At 42.5% G+C, this 14,211-nt stretch overlaps 1 protein-coding gene across 5 annotated transcripts in view; it reads left to right on the top strand.

The window, feature by feature from the left end:
- rgs3a (regulator of G protein signaling 3a) overlaps positions 1–14,211 on the top strand; it is a 135,370-nt gene that overhangs the window by 52,955 nt on the left and 68,204 nt on the right. For all 5 annotated transcript variants that reach the window (XM_047570275.1, XM_047570276.1, XM_047570279.1 and 2 more), the window contains 2 exons: positions 1,629–1,740; positions 6,955–6,998. In XM_047570275.1, the coding sequence (XP_047426231.1) occupies positions 1,629–1,740; positions 6,955–6,998 (156 nt within the window). The remainder of the gene's footprint in view (positions 1–1,628; positions 1,741–6,954; positions 6,999–14,211) is intronic.

Below are 14,211 nucleotides of genomic sequence, written 5' to 3'. Positions count from 1 at the left end.
GGGTTAGGGTTAGGGTTAGCAATGTATCACAGGCCACACTCTGCAATCTGACTTAATTCTACCCTAATTTTATTTATTTATTTTATATAATCAGGCTGAGGTTTATTTCCTTCATTTTGGATTAGTTTAGTTGTTCATTTTAGTTCTGCACAGTGGGGGCACTAATGCCTCCCAGCAAGAAGATCTGGGTTCCAGACTGGCTCTGGGGTTTGTCTCTGGCTTGGCCCTGCAATCGACTTGCGACCTGACCAGGGTGTATCCCCCTCTTGTCCAATGACCGCTGGTATAGGCTCCAGGAACCCCCTTTGTGAAGATAAGCATTAGTAGAAGATGAGATTCGAAGTGGACTAACTAAGTCAGATGAAGCCAGTGTTATTTTGATGTCTATGATGTCATAAAGGACAACACATAAAATTTAAAATTAGATACAGAATGCATTAATGTAATTATATTCATTATATTCATCTGTTTGTTTCTCTATGTATGAATCACATTTTGTATCATAAGTCTGCACATTTCTCTGTGTGAAAATCGTTTGTTGCTTGCCTCTCGCATGCTTTGTCCTTTATTCTCACTTAGATTATCTTCCACCCCCTCAAACCTAGACACACACACACACACACACACACACACTCTCTAACCACATGTTGGCTACATCTGAAATACCCGTGCTATCTCACCCTTCAGAGGAAGCCGCTATAGCAAAAGCATTGTTTTGGAGCATGTGCATGAATTACATAGTGTGAAAGCAGCAGCTCTTACGTTTTGACCTGCTTTATTTTTTTTTCTCTCAACATTTTTTCCGTCATGCTTTGTTCTTGTTTTCTGGACGGTTGACTGGCATGACTTTTCACTCCTTGCCACTGTCATGGCCCAGTCATTGCATGTTGCAAAACTCAGTTGTCAAGTTAGTGGACTGGAGTTTGAGAAGAGCTTTGGGGTCTGTAAATAGCTTTTGGAGTAATGTTGAGTAACATGAAGAATCAGTGATATCAGTTTGATTAAAAAGTCAGAAAGTATAGTAGAACCAAGCTTATCAGTGGCGTATTTTAATTAAGAGTGCACAGTTTAAACTTCTTGTTGGTAACAATGTCATAGAGATACTAATCCACATTAAAGGCCTTGTGCGATTAAGAACTGTGCATTAATTAGAAACTTACACAAGAAAGATTAATTCCTCGTCTTGGTAAAGTATCAAGCAATTGGCCGGTACTTGGTGCGTTATTTGGAATGAAATGTTAATACGTGAGTTAACGCGCTTAAAAGTACAGTTTACTATATTCGATAGGCCAGAAAGCAAGACGTGGGAGGCTGTTGCTATGCATGGCCATAAGATTATATGTGTGAACAGCATTTTGCCACGCTAATACACGAGCAGGGGGAGGTGTGAGGGTGAGTGTAGACGTGAAAGTGAGACCTGTGCAGTGTATGTGAATTTCACAGTGATTCCGATGTAAGATGTAAAAACCACAATGAGACCATGTCAAGTACGAAATCAAATTCAGACTTTTTTTCCCACCTTCACGTACCACTCTTCTTTTGACTCACCACCCCCGGCCCTTCGATTGTCTTCCTTTAAACATCCTGTCTCCCCGTCTTGAATATTGTTCTTCTTCTGTCTGTTTTAGGTTACGGTGTTTGTCTACAATGACCTGATGCTGGTGACGAGAGAAAATGAGCCAGGCAGGTGTAACGTTCTTCAGAGCCCCCTTTACCTCCGGCAGCTGCGGCTTCAGGATGGTATGTAAGCCTTAGCACGCTCAAAGGAGCCATAACACTGAAACGTCTGGTGGTCATGTAGAGTCTTAATCATCTGTAAGTGTGGTGTGTTTGTCCTACAGCGCAACAGACTGATTAAAACTCAAGATAAAGTCAAAAAACATCTTTAAAACAAACTTTTCTTACCAAGTGGAACCACATTTGAAATGTAACGCACTACGATTGCAGCGATATTCTCAGTGCAGCTTAACCAAAGGATATTTTGGGAAAGACTGCCCAATTTCCTGTTTCTTTGTCTTTTTATTTCACCTTGGTGTAAACAGCCGTCTCCTCTGGCAGCACGGAGAGAATAGTTTGGTCGTCAGGGCCACGCAGAGCCCAAGCAAAATCAAATAAATAGGGCTCACTGGAAAGATCTGTGTTTAGAGTGGTGGGCAGAGACGGGGGGGAAGTATCTGGAGGCATGACTGGGACGGAGCCAGCGTAGCACGGGCGCGCTCTCTCTTATAAATCTGAAAACTGACATGTCATGTTTTCAAGCTGACTGCATCAGGACGGTTGGGCGATATTCAGGGCTGACTGTATACCAAAAATACAAGCTCCATATTGTCCAATGGTGTGTGATGCATGAATGTGATGTGCTGGTGATCTGTGAGATGAGCCTGAGATCAGGATTAAGAAAGTGGTGAAGATATTGCCTCTTCTCCAAAAGGCATTCAAAAAGGAAACTGGGCTTGTATAGTTTCTTGAAGAGTAGGTCTGAGTAGCTTCTTCAGTTTTATGGGACCGGGGACAAGTTGAGGTTTAAATATGAAACTTGCTTGACTTGTTTCTAAGAACCAGAAACTGCAACTAATTCCCATTAACGGCTGGATGCTTATCTGTTATTGAGGGGGGAACTACAAGTCCGGTAGCCTTTTTTAAAAGCCTTTTGGATTGACCTGGATGACTAAGAACCTTCGCAGAAATGTTGTCTGTTCTGTCCCAGAGTGATAGCTTCTCTCCCACCCTTCTTGAATGTTGTTAGTGGAGGCCTTTGGGTCCTATGGGTTGAGGGAATGTGCCCCAGTGCATCCCACAGGTACTTGATCAGTTTGGATCTAGTGAACTAGCGTCACTGCTATGGGGTGGGGTTTCTGGTCTGGTCCTGGTGGGTGGTACATGTCTAAGTAACAACCAGCAGAGCATTACATTTTCACGAGATGGTTAATGTTATTTACTTCTACCGTCTGTGGTCATAATGTTATGTGCGACGGTGCATAAGCAAATATGCGTTTAACACAAAGATGCACAATATAAGATTAGCTGCTTTAATGGTTTACACTTCCTGTCTGTGCATTATTGTTGCCTTTAAACGGAACTTGCGAGCTCATGGTTACAAAGCGTGAAGCCACAAATGCTAACATTTAGCACGCTACGACGCGGCTGTAATACAGTACGCATTCAGCATTCCGAAAAATCTTTGTCGTTCAAATTTTGGCCTCAGATTTTACAGGTAGACTGGTAACATTTGCTCCTGTACAAGATAATGCACAGTGAAAAAAATATCTAGTATTATTATATATTTTTTATATATAGTAAATATTATAGTTCTGGCAGCTAGGAAGTAAGAACTATAAATGCGGAAAAGATAAAAGATTTATACTTACCATAACCACCACTTAAACCTTAAACCAGACCATCAAACAAATTTAAATAGAAGATGAAGATAATATAAGAAAACACAAAATGCAGTTATTTTAAGTTTTTTAAATCAAGGTTTTTATCATTTATTATTAAAGGGAAAAAAATGGCCCTGTGTGAATAAGTGTTCCCCCCCAAGAACAAATGAGACAGAAAGTAATTGAGGTCTGTCAGTCTGGAAAAGGTTATGAAGTAATTTCTTAAGCTTTGGGACTCCAGCAAACCACAGTAAGAGCCATTATCCACAAATGGTGAAAACATGGAACAGTGGTGAACCTTCCCAGGAGTGGCTGGCCGACCAAAATTACCCAAAGAGCTCAGTGAAGACTCATCCAGGAGGTCACAAAAGACCCCACGGCAACATCCGAAGAACTTCAGGCCTCACTTGCCACAGTTCAGTTCAGTGTTCATGGCTCCACCATAAGAAAGAGACTGGGCCAAAATGGCCTGGATGGCAGAGTTCCAATTCAAAAACCACTTCTGAGCACAAAGAATATAAAGGCTCGTCTCATTTTTGTCGGAAAACATCTTGATGAACCCCAAGACTTTTGGGAAAATACTCTGTGGACTGACGAGACAAAAGCTGACCTTTTTTGGAAGGCGTGTGTCCCATTACATCTGGCATAAAAGTAACACAGCATTTCAGAAAGCATCATACCTAGACTAAACTATGGTGGTGGTATTGTGATGGTCTGTTTTGCTGCTTCAGGACCTGGAAGACTTACTTTGATAAATGGAACCATGAATTCTGCTGTCTACGAAAAGATCCTGAAGTAGAATGTCCAGCCATCTGTTCGTGACCTCAAGCTGAAGAGACATGGGTTCTGCAGCAGGACAATGATCCAAAACACACCAGCAAATCCACCTCTGAACGGATGAAGAATAACAAAATGAAGAATGAATGAGCTGAGTCCTATTGAGATGCTGTGGCATGACCGTAAAAAGGCGGTTCGTGCTGGAAAACCCTCCAATGTGACTGAATTACAGCATTTCTGCAAAGATGTTGTAAATGACTCATTGCAAGTTATCGCAATTGCTTGCTTCCAGTTGTTGCTGCTAAAGGTGGCACGACCAGTTATTAGGTTTAGGGCGCACTCACTTTTTCCACACGGGGCCGTGTAGGTTTGGATTTTGTTTCCCTTTATAACAACAGCCTTCATTTAAAAACTGCATTTTGGGTTTAACTGTGTTATCTTTGACTCATATTTAAATTTATTTTATATTCTGAAACATTTAAGTGTGACAAACGTGCAAAAAGAAAGAGAAAGAAATCAGGGGGAAAGCCAACAATTTTTCACACCGCTGTATTTTAAGGATCCAAGACATGTACGTCGAAATAGTTATTGGAGCAACAGGTCAAACAGGGAAGTCAGCATCTGACACAGGAAGACAGAGAGCAGCTGCATGCAGATCTATAAATACGACTGCATTTAAAATATGAATATTAGTTCACCTAAATAAAAATGACAGTTGAATCACACTACAGGGCTAACTCAGTTCCTTATGATTCATTGATATCAACAGAAACGAAAGAAATGCTTAACAGGTTCTTACTAATTTCACCTATACCACAGGAATCCACAAATGCCGCAAAGAAAAACATCTAATGAGCTCTATAGCAAAACAGCACGCGGATGCACCGTCTCCTCACAGCCACTTCTAACCTCCGTCCTGCGCCCAAACAATCGGCGATCGGCCGGGCGGAGTTTCGGCAGGGTTTGCGTGTCTTTCGCGAGAGGACACACACAGACACACATCTCCACCCCGCTGCCTGTCATTGTTATTTCACTTCGGCAGCGTCACTCAGGAAAGAGGCGCCGGGGGATTGTGTTTGTTTCAGCGAGGGCGTGTTTGACGTGTGTGTGCGTGTGTGTGTGTGTGCGCGCACGTGGTGACACAGTGCAAGTTCAATAAAGAGGCTTTCCTGTGTTCCTGTTACCCCAATACTAGGCCGAAGAGCGTGGGAAACAATAAGACTGGTGTAAAACATGCGCGAAACCGAAACCACCACTCGTAAATCCAAACATCTTCCCAAACAAACGCGTTTAATCGATCATGTCGGTATACAGGATGTAAAACCTCTTGACGACGAATGCAAAAAATGTGGAATTAACAATATTACTTGGTATTTCTGAATTTCATATACTTTAGACATGAACAAATTACAAACATGTCTTTTTAAATTTTGAAACTATGGAAAACACTTAGTGAAATTGTTGATTTTAAACTAAAAATCATCATGTAACACATAGTTCACTGAGTCCGACAAACCTCTTTCACAGTACTGTAATGACAGAAAGATATCCAACAGTGACCTCTGCTGTTGGTGAAAAGGAAACGCTTCACATTTCCTCTTCTGTTCCTATTTACACTACAGGCAGTTGCTGTCTCTTCTGTGCATGTTCTCCATTAATTCACACACCTTCTGGAGACATTTATGAAAATTAAGCGAGTTGCAGTAGGAGCCTTCTGTCACTGAACGAGCAAAAATGATCATCTCTGATACCTCCCACCCAGCTAAGCATCTCTTCTGCTACCTTTCCTCTGGTAATGACTCAGATCACAGGCCACCAAGATCTAGCCATTAGAACTTTGAACTCAGTTAAGTTAAAATGAGGACTAACACTACACCTACATGCATGAGATTCTATGTAAGTAGCTCTGTTTGTCTCTATCTATGTAATGCCCATGCTTCGATCAGCCATAACATTAGAACCACTGATGGGAGAAGTGACGATTCAGTGTTCTGCTGAGAAACTTTTGGACCTGGCATCTGGGTGGTTACTTAGACATGCACCGCCCACCTAGACCAGACCAGACCAGATACCCTCACCCCATAGCAATGACACTCCTTGATGGGAGCAGCCACCCCCAGCAGGATGCAGCCTGACACAGACACACACACAAACGGTTTAGAAACAACTAAAAGAAGAAACGTGAAGAACAGCACAAGGTGTTGACCCGACCTCCAAATTCTCTAGGTTCAAACTGATCAAGTATCTGTGGGATGATCCACACAGGCCCCTCCCCACAACCCACAGGATATGTGTTCTTACTCTAATCGTTGCTTATTGAGTCACCAGTGACTCTAGACAAATACTTGAGACTTATAACTATATTTTTAGGCGCTTTAATTCATCATCTGATTAAAATGATTTTACATTCATGGTCAAAAAGTCTGTAAACATCACCACAGCGTATAGATTGCGTGGGTCTAGGTCTGTGTGTGTGTGCGCGCGCGCGCGCGCGTGTGTGTGTGCGTTCACTCGATTAAAACCATTTATCTTGAGTCCAGACCCACAGGCCTGTCTCACAGAGCGCTTCTTCACTGAATTATGGGAGGATGTCTGTGAGGCTGACCCACAGTAAAAGCTTTCCGTCAATAAAAGTATTTTGGCAAAATCGTACGCTGAAAGCAACAATGCTGCTTTATGCACGAGAAATAAGGGAAGGGGGGGTGTGTGTGGTGGGGCAGGGCAGGGGGGTTCGCCAGGGGAAGACGACACACAGAAAGACTGCACATTAACCTCCTTCCTGTCCTTTGTGTTCCAGATTACGCTGAAGAGCTGAGATTCTACCTTATTCACATGACGGAGGTAAGAGAAAGGTTTGTGTTTGTGCTAGAGAGAGAGAGAGAAGAGAGTAAAGGAGGGTCTAATGCGTGCAGCCTATTTTGTCCGCGAGCCGGAGGGGCAATTGACTCTGGTGGAAATCACATTACAGAGAAGACACGGGGATTAGCAGAAAGCCCTAATGAAAATGTCTTTTCTCAGTGTATCTTTCTCAGATGTGAGTCCATCTCTGACCTGACTCGTAACAAAGACATTTCTTTTAATGTTTCCTCACATCCAGAACACGCTGAAGCGCACACTTTATAGTTACTTACTTAAGTTTAGTTTATTATTGCGTTATCTGTGGATATTAAGACATGAGCAGTGTCGGCGTGTGCCTTACACATTTTAAAAACATGTACAGTAAGTGTGTCACTGCCGCTGTACAGTAACAAGATGAAAGGAAAAGCAGAATTAATAATTAATAAAAATAGGATTCTTTGCTTGGGTGTATGTAGCACACGTGCTAATTTTCAACACCAGTCCATAGACACAGAATAATCAGTGACAGTAAAAATGAGTCCAAGTTTATGATCATAACAGTGATATTAATAACAACAACAAAAGAAAGTCCGGATTCATAGAGGGTATGCATTGATGTCACTGCCGCCCAGGGCCACGCCCCCTGAGTGGCAACAACACAGTGAAATGTAGCAGTGACTGCAGTGAGACCGGGAAAAACGTGGATTATCAGATCAAATTAAGGACAACTGGACTCGACAATGATCCGTACGAACTAGTATGGATTTGAAAAAGGTAGCCTCAGTTTCAGTTATGATAAATGTAGCAAAATAAAAGATGCTAACGCTAAGAGCTTTACTGAGAAGTAACTCAGCATTTACTTCTCTTTTGTTTGGGAGTCGGATATATCTGTAGAATATATATCTCTGACTGCTTTTGAAATGTGTTAGCACAGTCAATCACACAACAGCTCTTCACATTTTTTTATTAATTTTACAATTAACACGCTATTAAAGCCTGTGAGGAAGTAATGCTGCTAATCTCCATGCTCAGCTGTCACTTTTTGCCACTTTTAAAAGTCAGTCTGATGTTACAGTAAATTGTAAAGTTTTCAAATGCAAGAAGGTTGTATTTTCTTGTGTCACGGTGGTGCCATCTCATTGGTGGTTGTTTGGATTTTATTTCCTGTTTATATGTTGCTACTAGAGGTCTAAGAATGACCTTGAGGAGCTTGTGACCACGATGTGATACAGTTTGATAAATGGGAGAGAATCATAGCGTGCATGGAGAGTTGTGCAGCTTCGCATGTCATCTCTCTTCTGATGAATTGAAAACAGTCTGTGTTTGGTTTAACTCTTTTGCAGATGTACTGTATTTGTTCAACAAATTTTAAGTTCTTATCTAGTATAATTCCCAAGTATTTGACCTCATTCACCTCAGTAATTATTTCATTTTTAATCTTCACCTCAAACAGATCACTGATGGGCTTATTGCTGTTAGAAATACACATGGAGACTGTTTCTTTTCATTTAGACTTAGCCAATTAGTGACTTTTGTAAGTGCTTGCGTCAGGTGTGACACATAAAGAAGAGTCTACTTTATATGATCTCTATGAGTAACTAAATTTCCAAAATCCTGATTGCATCTTTTTTTTTAGGACAGCTCATTGCTGCTCTACCTAATTAGTTTCAAAATAAAAGCAGGATTCTACGTTACTATCTTTCACCAAAAAAAAAAAAAAAAAATGCAAATCAGTCATGCAGAGCAGGACGGAGTAGACAAGAAGCAGCCAGAAACGAGCGAGACGTGATCCGACAGCCTAATAGGATCTCATAGTTGTTTATTTATTTTTTTCTGCTTTTGTCATGCCGGTCATAGTTAAGGAGGGTATTTGCAGGTGCTGGTTGTGAGTCATTCTCCCTCTATCTTCTTCGAGCCGCCTGTCCCTTTCCACTGTGACTCCACGGCAATTGGATTTCATTTGTAAAGGTGCACAGGAAGGAGATGAAACCGCAGCTCTCATCGTCCTTTTAATTCCTTTCGTCGACGGTTTCACGTGTCTCGTGTTGTTGTTTGCATCGTGACCTCGGAAGGTCAACACGTTGTGCCAGTATGTTGAAGGCGTGCATTTCCGCTGTGTTTCGTGCCTGAAGTTGTCATCACAGCCACCACCAGGAGATTGACGGAAAACGCGTCGTCCGTCACACTCGGCTCACTTTTGCTAAAATTAGCCCTGCAGGTTTATTTCCTGGTACTAGTGAGGATGTGTAGCTGGATGGCACCACGACGCAAAGTTCGAGAGCAATTTGTCACTTAAAAGTTAACGTGAATCCTTTTGGAATCCCTTACTAAACCTAATCAGGTTAAACTTACAGATTTGCATATAACTAAGATTCAGCTGAGATTTGTACCTTGTTGTTAGCGGAAACATTACAGCGTACTTGGTTTCATATTCACTACCAATAGCCACAACTTCAAAATGAGATGAGATGAACAAGAGCAATGAAATGTCAATTTGATGCATCATTGGGGGGCACTAGGCCGTAACTCGGCCTAGTGCTTGTAATATACATTATTATCATTTTTCATTCAGTATTAAGCTATTCAGATGATACACAGGTGCAACATAAACATACCGATATATATCATGCTTCTCTTCTGCTAATATTGCGCCGTGCTTCTGGGATTTCGCCTGGGGACTGAACAGGCTCTCAGCCAATCGCGGGGAACCTGACAGAGTCGGCGTGTAGTATGCGGCCTCGTTATTGGCTCAGCAGCGATGGCGAAATTAAAAAAAAAAAAAAAAAAAAATGTCTAATTTTGCGACATGCGAGATTTTGCGACCCCCCTGGCAGTTTACCCTGGACCCCCTGTTGAAGACCTATGATTTAGAAGTGAAACCTAAACCTAGCTTGACACTGAAAAACAAGCTAAAGACGGAAAAGTTTAAAATAATCGGAAAAAAAAAGTTTTAAAATATTCATGTCGTCTTAAAACTAAACTAATTTCTTTCTCAACCAGCTGAAACCTCAAAATTAAACTTTCTAAGCCGTTTTGTATGAAGGTCGAAGGTTGAAAAAATTATGTAAAAGCTAGACAAAAAAAAAAAAGCTGTTTTCCTCTTTTAAAATCCCTCCAGCCACAGCGACTCGTCTGCAATTAGTTTCGTCTGCGGATGTCTGCTCGCACGGTTAATCTCCTCGCCGAGAAAATCCAGCCAACCCCGGCCCCTCCTGCCGCAGACTCGCGCTTTAATACGCGCGCGCATATTTTCGCACCGCGCTTTGAAATGTGCTGCGTAACCTCATTAGCAGCTTATGAATCTTTTAAAGGGCCTGCTTCTTCTTCTTCTTCTTCTTTTTTTTTTTTTTTTTTTCCTTTTCTTCCCCCTGAAGTCCCAGACAGAACGAGAGGGGCCTGGTATCTGTTCCACGGGGTAGAAGAGGAGAGGGAAGCGACTCCAATATTATTCACTCCGTCCAATTAGGCGTCACATATAAATAGAAGCTCTTACGTAAGACGGAGAGAAGGAGAAAGAGTTATGAGTAAGTTAAAGGCAGGTTTTGGATTAAAAAGCGCCTGCAGGCGGGGTTGCGTCAGCTCTTCCGTTGTGCGGCTTTCATTATCATATTTTAATGTACAGTTTCATAGTGAATAGTTTGCATATTAGTGGAATTGTATCTCAGTTTTCTCAGTGAGCCTTTTTCCCCTTAAAACGCCACACGTGAGCGAATAAATCTCGCATCTACCGATCACGATCCCAGCAGCAGGACACAGTTTGACGCTTCGGGCTTGAGAGGCGACCTCGGCGGCAGCCCTCCTCCTGAAATAAAAAAACGAGCGCCGTGTACGTGACACATGTCAGAAAAGAAGACACGGGCGAGGCAGAGCTTCGGTGTGCATTTCAGACCTTTTCCTCCAACCGGCGTGTCAGAATCCCCCGGCGCAATCACACACACACACACGCGCGCGCACACGGACACACGCACAATATCTATAGTCATCCGTTATAGTTGATACACCTGTCAGCAGTTCATTTCATACCTCAGGGAGCAAGCGGTGGCCACAATGAAACACGGCGCACGGTTCACTCTTATTGGAACTCTTATTTCTCACGGGCGCAGCTCGCGTCTCTGCGAGGAAGACGCTCCGAGGATTGCGATGTTATCTCTCGTAATAAGCTGCTTTGTTTTTATGCCGTATTGGCTAATAAATGATCAAATAATCGATAGAAGCATCGTATCCTCTCATACTACTGTAGTGCTCATTAATCTAATCCGATCTAATCTAATAACCCCTTGCGCACTTGTGTGTGTGTGTGTGTGTGTGTGTGTGAAGTGGAGTAACATGGATGAGAATCAAGTGTAGGCTGGGAAAGGGTCTAAGAAGATGGAGATATGTTCGAGTGACTCTTACGGCCGCTGCTGCTTCAAAGGAGGGGATGTGTGTAACATGATCGTCTCTAATTGAATTGCTCTTTCTGGCCCGTTTGTGCAAAGGTCATGTGTGCGCACGTAGTAACAAACGCCGAGAAAAGAAGGAAAACAAGAGGGAGGAAGCCTCCTCGTCGCCCAGTGCATGTTTTAGTTAAACGCTGCGTTCGCCCCGAGGACATTTACCCTCCTTTTTGGTTAATAGATACACTGCTCCTGGTCTTGTCACAGCTAGAACCATCAACTGTAAACATGCATAATAAAAAGCTGAATGGACCAGTGTGTCGAGGCGCACTGCTTCTTCCTCTTTCGTACTTGATTTATTAAGACGTGTTTATTACAGCGTATCTTGGGTCAGATTGCCTGCATTGTGCGTCTCACGAGCAAGCCCATATTTGTGCAAGATGTCCGATCTCCACCGTCCCCCCCCCCCTGTCCTTTCCTAAAAGTAAATAAGACGCTGTATTTACTGTATGCACTGCTGCTGCTATAAATAGCTTCACTTGTGGCTAAGTACACACAAAAAAAAAGAAAAACACACATCCCCATGAAATGCATTTTATGTACATATGCGGAAATCCAGACGGAAAGAAGAAGTAGCTCGCTGATCGTTCAACGCGCCTCACCACTAAATCTCATCAGTATACAGCAGGCTCTCATTATATGTACGGAGGAGTTCATCTCCCACCTGGTTTTCATTTAACCTCTTATTATTCCAGCCTATTTGCAATATACTCGTACAACGTACTCAAAGTAAATTGAATGCTGCCCATGAACATGTTGGAGCTCATGCATCTTGGTCTCTTTTGAAAGCCAAGACTCACAAAAGTCAGAATCACTCTAAATGGGGATGGGCAGCGATGAGATTATATTGATACCGATTCTTTATCGATTCCCTTATCGGTTCCTCCTCTGAATTTTTGGTTTAGTGTAAACAGCTGGTTGGATTCATGTTAGGGGGAAAATTGTTTGTGGAGAAAATGGAAAAAAAAAAAAAAAAAAACATATAAAAATGCCCAATCAACCAAAGATTTTGCAACTCCCCTGCAGTACCTCTGCGAAACCCCTAGGGGTCGCAGGCCCCGCTGAACCTATAGCATAGAGCTCTGATTGGTTCAAAAAGCTGTCTCATATACAACGCAGTGGACTATTAAGGGTTAAAATGCTTTGAAAGCAGTTTATACAGATTTTTCCTTTGTTTTGTTTAAAAGTTGTTCTTTTTTTTTATCACAAATTGAGGTAGAATCTATTCTGCAGGAGAATCTCCTGATCCTGTTAACATTAATATATCCTAGCTCTCTATCCCCGACACTGCCACGGTCCGCTCTCTTCGTTTTTTTTTTCCACTCCTGCCCTTCTCCTCCATCGCTGGAGGTCATCCTATTTTAGCACTTGCTCAACACGGGACAGATCTAACCCAGATTTGAATGTGAAAGAAAAGTGTGCTTGGCCTTGGTGGCGGCGATGGAGGAGAGGAGGGTGGGGGGGGGGGCTGTTGCAGTTGTGTGTAAGTGTGTCAGTGACGCAGGAAGAGAGGAGGCAAGAAAGCGTTGTGTAGGTAAATGAAAACACGTAGTCGAGACAGGAGAGAACGTGGATTCGTTTATTGACCAGCGGAGTGCCATCGGGGTCATCGCAGAGCGACCATGGGCAACCTGGCTGACCGGGTCGGGCCTAAGAGGAGGTTGGTCAGGGAGTCGAGCTCTCTTCAGCAGCACCTGCTCTCTGACAGCGGGGATGTAAGTCTCTAGAAAAAGATAGAGTGATAGAGCGTGGAGTCGAATTTTCTTTTGAGGGCGGTAGAAAGAGAAAAACTTTTCAATTTCGTTTCGCAAAGATACGTTCGCTGTTACTCTTTTCCACCTAAACGCAACTTTTCACAGTCTCAAGTGAGTTTGTGCTTAGAGTTGTACAAAATTGTGCTCGTTGTTTGTCTGATTTAGAGATTCAGAGGCTAGATGACATCACAGTGACTTTTTGCATTGCGTGATTTTTCTTATATTTACATCATGTGATATGTTATACAGTATATATTGAACCACGACTCAAAATTAGTTCTAGTAATGGGTGCAAATGCATGTGGGGTTTACGCAAGTGAAAGCTGAGAATTCCATTAAGTGTATGGTCACTCATTTACCTCTGTTTCCCAGAAATCAGCCATTAGTATCCAATCGGCTCGGTGCAGTCCTCACTAATGACACCAAAATCATGAAGAATCTCCACTTACCAAAAAACATAACAACAATCAAACTACTTCCCTTATTTTAGCGGAGTCCGCGTACGTTTGTATTACACATCACAAATGTATTCAGTGGTCAGCTGTTCCTTAACAATTTCAGTCTTGAAATATGCATGCAAGTCATATGTATTTATTTATTTTTTTGTACACTTGTGGCACCATAGAGAGATAAAGAGATAAGCAGATGGTCTGCTAAACTAGGTGAGGCCACAGTGTGATGGTTTGCGTGTCGGCTGTGCAGCAGCGAGGGAGCTGTGTCATCCGGTTATCACGGTTTAGACTCGTGCATACAAATAATAGTTTTGCGAGTCGCCTTTACAGCAACGGGTCACGGTGCTGTCGGTCCGTCGTGCGCAGGGTGACGTCCGTGGGACGTTTTTAGACGCGGTGAATAGCTGCGCAATTTAGTTTTGATTACTTCAGGTGACTAGTGAGGGGTGGTCGTGGGATGATAAAAAAAAAAACTCTCAGAAGAGTTCTCAATTTTTATATTGCGTCTCAATGTGCATTCGAATTTCTCTTAGCTTTCAGGTGCATCATTGACTGCGTGACATACAGGCTGCAG

This window comes from Mugil cephalus, chromosome 19 (genome assembly GCF_022458985.1).
Source record: "Mugil cephalus isolate CIBA_MC_2020 chromosome 19, CIBA_Mcephalus_1.1, whole genome shotgun sequence".
Taxonomy (NCBI): Eukaryota; Metazoa; Chordata; class Actinopteri; order Mugiliformes; family Mugilidae; genus Mugil; species Mugil cephalus.
This window is presented reverse-complemented; position numbering and strand designations above follow the sequence as displayed.